The following is a 15,651-nucleotide window of genomic DNA, read 5'->3' as shown; positions in this document are numbered from 1 at the left end:
AGAGATGCACAGACAGCCTTGTTGTTTTCTCTGGTTCAGCGGCCAAGCGTGTGATTATGCCGGAGTGTTGTCGTCTCGGCCCTTACACAATGGAGATAATGGATACATTTAGGCTGCTTGTAAACGGATTAGAGATGCACAGATCGACCGGATGGAAGTCGGAATTGGGCAGTTTTTTGCTGCAAAATGCAAATTAGCCAAAAAAAAAAGGTAAACTGTAATATATATATAAATATATACTCAATTATATATTATTTACTATATATATATATATATATATATATATATATATATATATATATATATATATATATATATATATATATATATATATATATATATATCAGGGTTCAACGCTAAGGGTTTTTCAAACTGAACCAGTGGCTCAGATTTTTACTTGCCCTGGCAAAATTTTCACTGGCCCGAGCAAAAAAAAAAAAAAAAAAAAAAAAAATCGAAGTTAATTGCTATTTATTAGCCACATATATTAAATAATGTATCACAAAATATTGTCTGTGAATCTAGAATTTAAATGTTTGAAAAATGTAAAAATATTTACAAGTAAAATATAGAGTGTGGAAAATGTGCAGGTATTTTATTGCGAAACAAAAGGTGGCCGACTTAAAAGTGACTGCAAACCAAGCAAAACATCACTTCATTTATTTCGTCGTGTTGTACCCAAGGAAATGTTTCCACAATGTTAGAAGCAGACGTTTTCGTCAGGTTATGTTGCCGTCTATTAAAATTTAGTGACAAGGCAGCACTGCCTCGATCGGGCTAGTAACGATTCAGTCTACTGTCCCGAGCATCTCTCACGCTGTCCCCGGGCCATCGGCAGTCCTTATTGTTGAGCCCTGTTTATATATATATATACACAAGTCTGATTTATTAGCTCCCCTTTGAATTTTGTTTTCTTTTTTAAATATTTTCATAAATTATGATTAACAGGGCAAGGAAACTTTCTCAGTAAGTCTCAATTTTTTTTTCTTCTAGAAAGAGTCTTATTTGTTTTATTTTGACTCCTAGTTACATTTAGAATAGATTTAATAATAATTTAGAGTATTATTATGTCTTGTCGCAGCGGATGCCCTTCCAGCTGCAACCCATCTTTGGGAAACATCCATACACACTCAATTACATTCATACACTATACAGACAATTTGGTATACAGTATACAGTACACACCCTTCCCCTGACCAATGCCAAGAAGTCTATATTAGTCATATAGCTGTTTTATAAATTTTCTATTCTATGTTGTAAAATTTGTCAATAACCGTTAAGATTTGAATCTTTTCAAATCCGGGAACAATCCTTCTATACTGAGTGAGGTGTGAGCGCTTCAGTCATTGACACTGTCAGCTAGTGTTTCAGCTAGAGATTTTTCAGCGAATGTTTTTAGCTGTTGCTGTAAATTTTTTGAGACTCTCATGTGTCCATGCTGTACCGTTTCTGACAATACTCTTCACGACGAGCTGTGGGTGATGCCATTGGTGTCTCCCGCGCCTCAGAGCACTCAAAGGCTGCACAGTACCACACAGCCGTCTCTCACACCAGCAGCATTAAGAGCAGATCTCTGCATATCAACACCAAATGTTTGATGAAAGAAGAAAGAAGGCAGTTTTTGTTAAGTCTTTGAAGTGGAAATTAAAACTGAGCTGTGCATCAATTATTATCGTCATTATATTTATTATTATAATTATTATTATTTAGGTACAATTTTAAGCTGTTTAATTATTTATTTTTACTTTATTTATTTGCGGTTTTGTTAATATCTTTTTTGGTTTTCCACTGATAATAATCGGCAAAAATCCTTCTGTATTTAGGTACACTGTAAAAAATGCCAGTGATTTGAATGGTTAAAAAAACTGTAAAAATGCTACAGTAAAAATCCGTAACCTGTTTAACAGTTTGTTTCATTATTATATACAGCGAATAACCGTAAATTGACTTTCCCAGAATTTCCTGCATGGCACATAACTTTTTACACTTTTTGTTGACATTACTATGCTTTTTTTGTTGTTGTTGTTGTTTCCCAACAGTTTTGCACATTATAGATTTATGTTACATCTGATGTTGATAAACAATGTTTATTTCAAGACTTTATGCATGTTACCATACTGGTGTTTAGTAGCTGTGTAAATAACACTGAGCACCTTCTATACACTGAAACACTTTTCTGCTTGTGGGAAAAGTTGATTGTGATGAGTATTACTTCATTATGTAACTTTCTCATCACCACCTGCATATGACTATGTTAACGTGTCTGTGTAACAAAAGATTTGTAGATGTTAGAAATTCAAAATACAGAAACATTACATCTATAAATTAATGAAATACGGTAGTTTAGTGTAAAAATGAGAAATTACTTTTATTTTACGGTTTTTATCGTATTTTTAACGGTAAAATACTGGCAACCACAGCTGCCATTATTTTTACTGTAAATTTTAAGGATTTATTTTTTACAGTGTACAAAAATACTACTGAGGCTTATCGGCAAAACTTATGCCACACTTAAAAACTCCCCATCATATTCATTGTGTAGCCCAAAACAAATAAATTTCTTTCTTCTTAGTAGTGCAGATGCCTGATTTTTCCCAGAAATGGTGGATAGTCAAGGGCAGTGGTGGTGTTAAAACTCCTGTCTGCACCAGCGGCCCTTCACCAAACCTCAGCTGCTGAAAAAAGAGCCGGAAAACAAATGTGTAAACACTAATTGGCAGTTGGGGGGCATTCAGCATTACGACAGCAAATTATTTATGACAGTCCATAGCCTCCTATACTAGTAATTAGCCTCCACGCTACATAAACGAAGCGCTTTACAATGCATTAGTGGCACTAAATCATGTTCAGGAGCGAGAAAGGTTGCTGAAGATCTATAACGGCATTCATAAGCTATTGGTGTCTAAATGTATTTGGCTGGTTTAAAATAGTCAAGTGTTTAATACCAAACTGTTGCAGAGGGTGCATCTAATATCTCTCTAGCTGCATTAATAAATAGTATATTTATGGATGTATAATTCAGTCTAATTCATTCTGAAGCGTGGGATTTTTAATATTTTGTAAGCCTTCATGAAAATGATGTGCTCGCCAAGGTTGAATTTATTTTATTAAAAGTACTGTTGAAAATAGCAGTTTTGTATAATACCGTAGTATTATAATTTCCAAAAAACTTTTGTTCCTGAAAGAAATTTTCATTCCTGAAGGGCTGATGCTGAAAATACAAACACATTCTAAAGTATAGAAAGTGCTTATTTTTATTTAAAGTTATAATTTACAATATTACTGTTTTTATTGCACTTTTGATAAAATAAATGCAGCCTTGAAAGCTGAGTCTTCTTCCAAAAAACATTATTAATTATTTTCAAAGGGTTTAAATGTTACATTTATAGACTAACTAAATTCAGCATTTAACATAAAATCAGCATTTAAACTCATACTGTATGCATAAAAATCTGTTTTATACAAAATCTGTCAAATAAGACCTGAATTAATCAATTAATACTAAATATTAAATTGAATTTATATTTTTTCAGCTCACATTAGAAAACGTACTGGCAAAAAAGTTAAGAAAACATTACCTCACAAACATAATAATAATAATAATAATAATAATAATAATAATAATAAAAATTATTATTATTATTATTATTATTATTATTATTATTATTATTATTTTATTTATTATCTACCTTTATTTCTATAAAAATTAAAACTGATAATATTATTACTACTACTACTACTACTAATAATAATAATAATAATAATAATAATAATGATAATAATAATAATGATTATTATTATTAATATTATTATTATTATTATTATTAATATTAATATTATTATTATTATATTTTGTTTTGTTTTATATATTTATTGTTCAGTCTTATTTTTATTATATAAAAGCATAATATATAGTTATAAAGATAATATAATAATAATAATAATAATAATAATAATTTTCTTTGTTTTGTTTTATTTATTTGTTTTCTGGTCTTATTTCTTTAATATTGAAAACAAATAAAATAATACTAATAATACTAAAAAATATATAATATCAATGTATTTATTTATTATCTATCTTTATGTCTATATTTAAAACAAAACATAATAATAATAATAATAATAATAATAATAATAATAATAATAATAATAATTATTATTATTATTAATATTATTATTATTATTATTATTATTATTATTTATTTCATTTTTATTTAATATCTTGCCTTTTTCTATAATATTTAAAACAGATAATAATAATAATAATAATAATAATAATAATAATAATAATAATAATAATAATAATAATAATAATAATAATAAGAGTAAGCAAAATCAATATTTGCATCTATACTGTCTGCACAAAATGAAATACTCTATTAAACTTGAAGGGGAAAAAAATTTCTTATTAACTGCACACAAGACCTGAATGAATAATAAATAAGTCTTTCAGACTCTTCATCACACATTAAAAAGGCAAGTTGTTTATATATATATATATATATATATATATATATATATATATATATATATATATATATATATATATATATATATATATATATATATATATATACACTCAATTCAAATAAATTATCTTACAACGAAGCAAGCCTCGCACATGATTTTATTTGACCAAAATGTCATGACAGGACAGGTCTAAAAAACACTTCTTTTTGTCACAAGCGGTGCAGTTTTAACTTCAAAGAAGATGCAGTTTGTGATATCAAAGTTGACAAAGAGCAATGTAAACCACAACTGGCACTGAAACAACTAAAAGAGCCATCAAAAGACAAGACAAGAGCTTTATTCAGACCCGCAAGTGCCTCAAACAAACACCACCATTGCTGCGTTTGAAGCTTCCCAACAAACTGAGACAGAAACCTGAAGGATGCGTCTAGGAAATGTAAATAACTCCTTTATGAGCCAACAGCGTTAAATACGGAAGGGCAAAAACCTCCAGGCAGGACTTCTGGAGCACATGTTTAGTTATATAAAGATCGTATATACAAGAAGAACAGATGGTTTGATAGAGGAGAGGAGGAGGCCATAGATGCGAAACGCTGAAACCCTGATCATACCGGAGAAACATAGGAGAATTACAATTCCCTCAGGTTACATCTCAGAAAAACATCCACTGTCCTTCAATGTGACGAAGCCATTCAGATGTAAAAACACAAGCAGATGGTCATAAATAAACTCTAACTAGATAAAGTGATAACTGTAGAGCAGCTACAGCAGTGAGCAAAATTAGAGAATAATTTAAGTCCATTTTTTTTTTTTCAAAATGTATCCTCATTTACAATTTAAATTAATATTTGCTGTGGTTGTACCACACTGGTAGAAGAGCTTTTACTAAATGGTTCAACAGTTAGTCAGTGGTTTCTTATTGATAACTTTGTCATTGGGGATTTTCCAGAGATTTTCAATCAGGTTTAGATCAGGACTCTGGGCTGCCATTTCACTATAATAATGTTATAGCTTTAAGGAACTGCTTTATCTGCTTTATGCTGTGTGACGGAGGCTTTCTGTCAAATAGACCTTCCTTCAAAGCTCCATGTCAGTGTGTCTGTGTAAGCATTTGCTGAAGCAATAATCATTGCAGCCAATCACAGTCATCTCTGTTAAGCACGTGAAAACAACAAGCCAATCAGTGGTGCTTAAAAACTAAATGTTAACATGAAAGTCAAATTTCAGCACTACCTGGTACCAAAATCTGTACTTTTGGCAACCCAAGTCACAAGTTTAATTGTTGGTCAATTAGTAACGATAAATTGCTGGATGCTTTGGTGATAAATTGAGGGAAGGATCTGGATGTTGCCAAAGAAGCAGATAAACATTTGCATTCACTCTGTCAAAACATCACCAAACCATCTACTTTACACATTTCAGCTGATCAACATAAAGTTTCCAATTGGTGCCAAATAAATGGAACTTTCTTTCATCTGTAAAGCAACTGTTTGACAATTTCTCTGTCAATGTGATTTTTTTTTCTGCTAATGAAGCTGTTGGAGGCTTTCAGTCCAAATTCTCTAAATTCTTCAAAAAACTGTATACCAAGATACAGATCATTTTCCAGTTCAAGTTAATTCACTGAAAAAAAAAGGTAATCTTCAATCAAACTCAATTGCTTCCATGTTTGGAGTGGCAGTGCTTCTCTGTTCCACCTCATTTTAATGGCTTCAGCAACAATATGCTTGACCTCTTAAGGCCCAAGCTGTTTTTTTACATGCATTTTTTATATCTCTTTGCTATTTGGGCTTATTGGAACCTAATTAGAATAAAACCAAAGTATCATCTTTTGATATGATGTACTTTTAGAGAAAAATTATGTCCAAATATGTGGACTCGTGGTCCAAATTTACATAAAACACTTTTTCCTAACCGTTAAAGCATGCGTTTGGCATGCTGTCTTGGGAGAGAGTCTTGAGCTCATAAAATCCTTGAGCCCGGGGCTCCCTCCTGTTTGCAGGGTGGTAGAGGAGTTTGATTTGAAAATTTAAATTTTTTAACATGTAAAATAAAATAAAAAACTTAATAAAACCTGACAAAAGGCTTCTCTAAAACTTCACAAATACACACTTTTTGTACAGTTTATGTTACTTAAATGAGGTTAATTAAGCTAATAATCTTAACTTCTTCTCATACCATGTGCTACTATCACCATGTGTCAGAAAATGAAGTTCCACCTTCAAAAGGTGCTAGAAAGCTCCCGCACCTTATTGAATGTTTTATTGATACTTATTTCTAACATCTTATTTGGTTGCAATAATTTTTAAAAATCTGTGCTTAGCACAAGCCTTAAGAAAACTTTCTGTTGCCTGAGGGCAACGCTATGCTGTAGAGCGTTAATCATAATCACGTGCTCCTCTCAAAATTAGTTTATAAATAAACTTCACAAAAGTACAACCAAACCAGCCATTACAACCAAACCAGCCACACTGGTGCATACTTTCTGATCGTGTTTGAAACTGTCTGATTTTGGGGGGAAAATGTTCAGGTCTTTTTCTGCTGTTTTTTCATTTTCAATAGACCCAAACCCCTTTACAGCGCTGTTTGGAATCCTACCAGAATATGCTGAATTAAATTCATTACAGGCCGATAGCGTAACTTTTGCAACCTTACTGGCTAGACGACTTATTCTTATGTATTGGAAGTCAGCAGCTCCCCCTTCTTATCGGCAATGGGTTTTGGATTTTCTACATGCTCTTCAAATGGAAAAGATTCGGTTTGCAATAAAACAAAAGCCAGAACAATTCCAGTAAGTCTGGAGCTCTTTTTTTTTTAAGAGACACCTATATCTTAATTGCCTTTCTATCTTTCTTTTTTTTGTATTATTTTTTTGTTTATTCTTTTATTTTTGTTATCTTATGTTTGTATATCTTTGTGTATAAATGTGGTATTTTATCTTTATTTATATACTTATTTAGTGAATTGTATCAGTGCGTATATCTATATGTATCAATATTATGTATATTTTAATGTCTGACCTAAGATGAAACTAAGTTTTTTTTTTTTTTTTTTAATACTGTTTTAACACACAGCGTTCAGAATATACAGTATGTAACTATTAAAATATGCTTAAAAAAACAACTATTTTCTCCTGTTAGTAGAAACGGGGCTGAGCAGTGACATGGAAATTTAGGAAATTGTAGGTTGTTCCCTAAATTTGTTCTATACTATAATTACTAAACTGGAAAATAGTTGGACACATCCAACAAACTACTGTCGTAAATCTTATCGTTAAACCCCATGTTTACCGAATCGCATGAAAGCACACATAAAACAGACCACCTCCCTCTTTGGGGAAACGCTATTTGACAAAGCTCATTTGCTGCTTGTATTTTACACTTAGACATTCAGTGAGGTGTTTCAAAGAGATCCTTGGAGCATACGACAACAAGCTCTACAGGAATGACCTGATGGCGCTGAAGCAGGACTGCATCAGAACTCATTGGTGCGTGCCAGTCTCACAACTTAGATCATATGCAAATCGGATATTTTCCATCTGAATGCGTGGCATCAAAAGTGTGATGGGACGTCTGAATCATAAAACAAATAAATGACTTTCAGCCTAAATCTCAAAACACCAGTGATGAGCTCCAGTGAAGTGAATCAGTGAAGTGGATTTTTATAGAACAACTGTGAAATACTATTATTATACTATTAAATTATTATTATTATTATTATTATTATTATTATTATTATTATTTTTTTTTTATTACTACTACTATTTAAATAAATAACTAATAATATTAACAATAATGAACTATGTTATTTATACAGATTTATTATGTAATTATTATTATTATTATTATTATTATTATTATTATTATTATTGTTAATAATAATAACAATGTTATTATCAATAAAACAAATTATTAATATTATCATTGCATACATAAATAATAATAATAACAACAACAACAACAACACACTTGTATGCATAACAGTATATTATTATTATTATTATTAGTAGTAGTAGTAGTATTAATATTATTATTATTATTATTATTATTATTATTACAACTACTACTACTACTACTATTTAAATAAAATTATTAATATTATTACATCCATAAATAATAACAACAACACTACAACTACTACTACTACTACTAATAATAATAATAATAATAATAATAATAATAATAATAATAATAATAATAATAATAATAATAAACTATGTTATGTATACAGATTCATTATTATTAATATTATATAATTTAAAACAAAAAAACAATAACAACAAAAACAGAAAGTAATCAAAAGTAACAACAACAATCTTCATCAACCCCTTTTAGACCATAATGATTAATATAAATAAATACACTTGACTACAAAAGTAGCTCATACGTTTAATACCTATTATTTATAATTTCATTATTAGCCATAGACATTTATCAAAGAGTTTTGATCATCAGAAAGAAATTAAGTTATGTGCATCTAAACCCTTGACTGTAAGTCTGACCTCAGTAGCTCCTGAAAAACATAATATACAGTAAATACTGTAAGAGAGCTGTGATGAAACATTGCAGACAAGCTTATATATATATATAACATTATGCAAAACATATTCACTTTCCATTACTAGGACAAGAAAATATCAAATGACACTGTCCTTGCACTCTTCATTCATCCCTCATTTAAGTGCATCCAGCCAATGAAGACAAAGCTCTCCAGCAGGCAAGCAAGCAGGGAAAACACGCTTGAGTAGGCAGTCCCTGAACAGGACGAAATCTTTCAAAATGGCTGCCTCACTCCTGAAGATAATTATAGGAGATTTACAGCTGTGGGGATGAGGGACGGGACCCGGCGGGCTCTAACCCTCGCCTAAAATTGCTGTGGCTGTTTCACTGACAGCTACTAAACAAGTTAATAAAGCTCGATTTAATATATACAGACAGTCAGGGCTGAAAATGCTGCACTATCTGTTTTGATTTATTGCTTTTTGGTGTTTTTTGCAGACAGATGCTAAGAAAGACAGTAATGAAGCAGGATTAATTCAGTTTAAATGATAACGAATAGAGAATTAGTTAGAAATAGTTCTTAATCCACTTAACCCATACATAAAAACCAATTCTAGCAACAGTTTTAGCTGACTGGGCAACATCAATATCTCAATAGGATGTCAGTGTCAGTATGGTTAAAAAACACTACAGTATTTACTATAAATTACTAGTGTATTTCCATGACAACTGAAAATAGATCTGGTACCAGATATTGCAGCTTTTTTTACTTTTTACCTTGCATCTTTTTTGTTAAAATTTATTATTTATTTTATTTAGAATATGCGTTTTCACATTGTAATTCCAATGCCTAATTATGAAATTGTTAAAATGACTATAATGAAATGAAATATTCTTAAGAATAAAGTATTATGTGTTCTTTGGAAGAGTACTTTCATTGTGATGATATTATTTTAGCATTTTGTCATATAATGAGTTTAATAAGTCTTAAAATTACAACTATATTGTTTATTTCAATATATTTTGGTGCAATATATTGTACAACAGAAAATAGATATCACACCTACTGCTTCAAATTCCTGCTCTGGTACAAATGAGCCAAAACCACTGGTCTGGGTTTTCCAAATGTGCCAAAACCACTGGTCTGGGTTTTCCAAATGTGCCAAAACCACTGGTCTGGGTTTTCCAAATGAACCAAAACCACTGGTCTGGGTTTTCCAAATGAGCCAAAACCCCTGGTCTGGGTTTTCCAAATGAGCCAAAACCACTGGTCTGGGTTTTCCAAATGTGCCAAAACCACTGGTCTGGGTTTTCCAAATGAGCCAAAACCACTGGTCTGGGTTTTCCAAATGAGCTAAACCACTGGTCTGGGTTTTCCAAATGAACCAAAACCACTGGTCTGGGTTTTCCAAATGAACCAAAACCACTGGTCTGGGTTTTCCAAATGTGCCAAAACCCCTGGTCTGGGTTTTCCAAATGTGCCAAAACCACTGGTCTGGGTTTTCCAAATGAGCCAAAACCACTGGTCTGGGTTTTCCAAATGAACCAAAACCACTGGTCTGGGTTTTCCAAATGAACCAAAACCACTGGTCTGGGTTTTCCAAATGTGCCAAAACCCCTGGTCTGGGTTTTCCAAATGAGCCAAAACCCCTGGTCTGGGTTTTCCAAATGTGCCAAAACCCCTGGTCTGGGTTTTCCAAATGAGCCAAAACCACTGGTCTGGGTTTTCCAAATGAACCAAAACCACTGGTCTGGGTTTTCCAAATGTGCCAAAACCCCTGGTCTGGGTTTTCCAAATGTGCCAAAACCCCTGGTCTGGGTTTTCCAAATGAGCCAAAACCACTGGTCTGGGTTTTCCAAATGAACCAAAACCACTGGTCTGGGTTTTCCAAATGAACCAAAACCACTGGTCTGGGTTTTCCAAATGTGCCAAACCCCCTGGTCTGGGTTTTCCAAATGAGCCAAAACCCCTGGTCTGGGTTTTCCAAATGTGCCAAAACCCCTGGTCTGGGTTTTCCAAATGAGCCAAAACCACTGGTCTGGGTTTTCCAAATGAACCAAAACCACTGGTCTGGGTTTTCCAAATGAACCAAAACCACTGGTCTGGGTTTTCCAAATGAACCAAAACCACTGGTCTGGGTTTCCAAATGTGCCAAAACCCCTGGTCTGGGTTTTCCAAATGAGCCAAAACCCCTGGTCTGGGTTTTCCAAATGTGCCAAAACCCCTGGTCTGGATTTTCCAAATGAGCCAAAACCACTGGTCTGGGTTTTCCAAATGAACCAAAACCACTGGTCTGGGTTTTCCAAATGAACCAAAACCACTGGTCTGCGTTTTCCAAATGAACCAAAACCACTGGTCTGCGTTTTCCAAATGAACCAAAATCACTGGTCTGCGTTTTCCAAATGAACCAAAACCACTGGTCTGGGTTTTCCAAATGAACCAAAACCACTGGTCTGGGTTTTCCAAATGAACCAAAACCACTGGTCTGCGTTTTCCAAATGAACCAAAACCACTGGTCTGGGTTTTTCAAATGTGCCAAAACCCCTGGTCTGGGTTTTCCAAATGAGCCAAAACCACTGATCTGGGTTTTCCAAATGAACCAAAACCACTGGTCTGGGTTTTCCAAATGAACCAAAACCACTGGTCTGCGTTTTCCAAATAAACCAAAACCACTGGTCTGCGTTTTCCAAATGAACCAAAACCACTGGTCTGGGTTTTCCAAAAGCCTTTGAGCCAAACTTTGACAATGAGCAAAAGACAAAAGCTGGTTTGGAATTGGTGGTTTTAACATTTTCAGTCCGAATTATTAGACCTCCTGAATTATTAGCCAGCTGTAAATTTTTTTTCCCCCAATTTCTGTTTAAAGGTGCAGTAGGTGATTATCTTCAGAAACATTTTTAGTTGTGCTGGTTGAAAGTCTCTTCACATTCCAATAGTAATGATTAAAGTAAACGATCTAAATGCAGTGCTTAATTTGTGATTTGCGAGGTCCCGGAAAAGTTTGGGGTAATGGCTCCGGCCCGTTACCAGAGGATGGAGAATTGTCACGCCTAAAAGTGGATGCCGTACGTTTAATTTTATATTCTGGATAAAGCACAAGACAAAAAAAATTTCATCCAATTCAAATTTGATCATTTTCATAATTCTGATAAGTAGCACAAACTGTCTGTCAACAAATGTAGATTTGTACATCTGAGCAACCCTGTTTATGCACATCCGCCGTTTGCGCGTGACAGCGGTAAAATCAAATGCTGAATCAAAACTTTTTAAAATCCTGAATCAATATTGGAGATACTTTTGCATGCTGGAGGAAGGACAACACCATGGCTGAAATATTTCTTTTAGACAGCTAATGATAAAAAGTTTTAAAGTATTTCAGTCACACAAAGCTTACAGTATAGATTTTGTTGTTTTACAAATGACTTAAATGCACAGAAGTTTTGTTCAGCCACCGAACTCTTCCGGCGAAATTTTGATGTGACTATTTTCAATTTGTCATAAAGGACCTTTACCGCATCAATAACGTAGATTTGTATTTAGTTTAACAACAAAACATAAGTTAATAGCGATATATGAATTTTACTGATGTTTTGTTATATATTGTTAACCATGCTACTACTTTGAATATTCTCTCTGAAATAGCCTGTAAGGATGGCTTAGTAATAGGTGTAATCCCTGCACCCCACTAGCCAACCCCTAAGCATACAGTAGTCGCTTTAGGACACTTTAGAAGACCTAAAGTTAGGGTAATATATATATATATATATATATATATATATATATATATATATATATATATATATATATATATATATATATATATATAGTTGAAGTCAAAATTATTAGCCCCCTGTTTTTAATAAAAAACAGCTTTTATTCTAGCCTAAATTAACCAAATACAATTTTCTCCAGAGGAAAAAATATTATCAGACATACTGTGAACATTTCTTGCTCTGTTAAACATAAATTGTGAAATATCTAAAAAAAAAGAAAAACATAATAATATATATATACATATATATACATACATTATATAATGTATATATAATATAATTTTTTAAAACAACAACCATAAACTTATTTAAATTAGTCCAGAAAATGGCCTTTCACCATTAAAGTTCTCCTGCTGGTTCTTTCAATGATTGGCTGTCTCACACCTTTCAAGCTAATTGCAACTCTCAACCCAAAAATCATGCCTTTCTTCAGTAATAATCATACTGTTCATTGTTCATTATGATTTGAATTTTCTACCTTTATTATAATAATTCAGTACCTGTTACTATACTATTTTATTACCAGTGTTTTCTTAGCTTGTTTTAACATCATGCCTTGCATTTTAACTACTAATGCACATTATTATATTATATTATATTATATTATATTATATTATATTATATCCACAGACATGCACAGCCACACAAACAGCCTCGACATAATACAGAAAAATCATTGAAAAATCAGCTTTTCTTTCTCCCCTCTCTCGCTCACATCTCACTTCATTTCACTATCATCAAACACCACCTGTCTGCAACAAAATCCAAACATGCAGGCAATGCTCCGAAGACTCGCTTGAGCACAAGTTCCCAGCGTTGTTTAACTTTTATCATTTAACCACAAGGTTACCATTTGCCCGTGGCACCTCGGGCTACAAAAAAACAGACTGCGCGGACCTCTGAATTATTGAGATGCAGAGTTTTACAAACCCTCCTATCTTGCCAATCCCCCAAATTTTGCATCCAAAAAACAGAGCCAGTGCTGCAGCCAGGAGACTCCAGCCAACATCCTGCTCAACAAGCAAATCATTTCAATGGAGAAAAAAAAATAGATAAATGAATAGGCAGTGCAGAATTGTGTTCAACTAAAGTGTGTAGATGTTATGTTCTGGTGATTCAGCAGGTTAACAGAAAGGTCCTGTTGTGTTTGATCTCTTTGGTGCTTCACGAACAGGTGGTTAACACTCTGAACAGGTGTTTCTGTAAACATTTAAGAAGCATCTCTGATGAAAACACTACGCTGGTTTGCTGGTCTTTGGAGAAACCAGTGCTGCAAAGCGTAAAATATTAACACTTGCTTGGAATGCTTAGACTCTATGTGTGTGAGGGATCGTTTCACGCCAGGTTGTGGAGATGCTGCTCGCCATGAATGCCCCTGTGGGCTCGTGTGTGCGCAGTGACAACAAGTGAAGCTGACAAGAAGCAAAAAAACCAAGCCGCGTAAACAGCAAAAGTACTGAAGGTTGCGGACTTACGCTGCTGTTTTTTCCAGACCAGTACACGACTGCGTGGTTGTGCGCGGAGTCTCCAGCCAGAGCGAAAGTGCTGCTGGTTAGTTTGGGCTCTTCTGGTCTGGAATCCGACACTCTGGCGTCCTGCTCATCCTCCCTGTTCCAGCGAACTTCTGCGCGTTTGCCCTGTCCGTCCACCCGCAGAGCGGAGGTCTTTCTCTGCTCCTCCGAGAGGGGATCAGCTCCCCGCGCGCTCTCCATAAACTCGGGCACGCTTCTCTTGACTCTCCCACTTTCCATAAATTCATCCGAAAACAATTCTTCGTCTAAAGCGGACTCGGCGAAGTTCCCCAAAGGCGCGCGGGAGTTTATCCCATCTGCGTTTGTTTCCACTTTCGGCGCAATCCCTGGAAAACCATCCGTTGGTACTCCAATATTCGGGTAAAGCACTGCAATCAGCTTGGGTTTCTTTTGATCCGGTGGTGTCGGATATTTCCCAGAATCAGGCGGGTCACGCAGATGCTCGTCCCCAGCGTAATTCACTTGCATTGGCGACATGCATGGCGCGCAACTTATATCTGCCTTTACGTTCGGAAAAAAAAGAATTAGCCAGGTGGAAATTGTAAAGTGAGCACCGGGGAAGACACCCAGAGCGGTCTCCATCGTTAGAAGAGAATTTGTTTGTATGGGGGAATGCTTCTCCCCTCCCTATGACTCTCAGACGCGCAGGGAAGCAACTCCAGCGAAGTGTCGGGTTTTAAAGAAGTGCTCCTCAGCTACACCGCTCACGTTCAGGGATGTGATGATGGAGTAAGGCAGCACATAGGGGAGGAACTGAATCCAAGCCAAGCCGCTGCTGCGTCTAGGGAGAGAGAGAGAAAGAGAGTGTGTGAGAGAGTGGGGGAGCGATGGAGAGAGAGAGAAAGAGATAGAGAGAGAGAGAGAGAGAGAGAGAGAGAGAGAGAGAGAGAGAGAGAGAGAGAGCATAACGACATCGTGCGTATTACGGTTAAAAGTCTTATTTTTATACAGCGAGCGAACTGCATTAAAACTGATACCTACTCAAGCTGTTTTACATGCTTATGCACAAATAAATCAGCCTGGGGTGAAATACTAATAATTTATAATAATCTATCCAAATATATATCTATATCAAATAAAATGCAACAACAAAGACAGCAATAAAAACAAATTCATATTAATATTAATAATATTATCATTCATTCATTCATTCATTCATTCATTCATTCTTTTCGGCTTAATCCCTTTATTAATCTGGGATTATTATAATTATTACTGTTGTAGTTGTTATCATCATTATTATTATTATTATTATTATTATTGTTATTATAGGGGGCATTGTCATATAATTGCCAAACCAAACTGTTTTGAATAAATAAATAAATAAATAAATAAATAAATAAATAAATAAATAAATAAATAAATAAATGCAAAAG

The 15,651-nt window shown here is 34.0% G+C and overlaps 1 protein-coding gene across 2 annotated transcripts in view; it reads right to left on the bottom strand.

Moving 5' to 3' along the window:
- sorcs3a (sortilin related VPS10 domain containing receptor 3a) overlaps positions 1 to 15,030 on the bottom strand; it is a 415,901-nt gene extending 400,871 nt beyond the window's left edge. For both annotated transcript variants that reach the window (XR_015476924.1, XM_087237654.1), the window contains exon 1: positions 14,219 to 15,030. Coding sequence is in view for 1 of the 2 variants with exons in the window: in XM_087237654.1 (XP_087093780.1) it covers positions 14,219 to 14,857 (639 nt within the window). In the remaining variant the exon portion in view is untranslated. The remainder of the gene's footprint in view (positions 1 to 14,218) is intronic.
- Positions 15,031 to 15,651: the final 621 nt, after the last annotated feature.

This window comes from Danio rerio, chromosome 1, assembly GCF_052040795.2.
Source record: "Danio rerio strain M-AB ecotype USA chromosome 1, GRCz13ab, whole genome shotgun sequence".
In the NCBI taxonomy this organism is placed as follows: Eukaryota; Metazoa; Chordata; class Actinopteri; order Cypriniformes; family Danionidae; genus Danio; species Danio rerio.
Note: the sequence above shows the minus strand (reverse complement) of the source record. Positions and strands in the feature narration are given on the sequence as shown.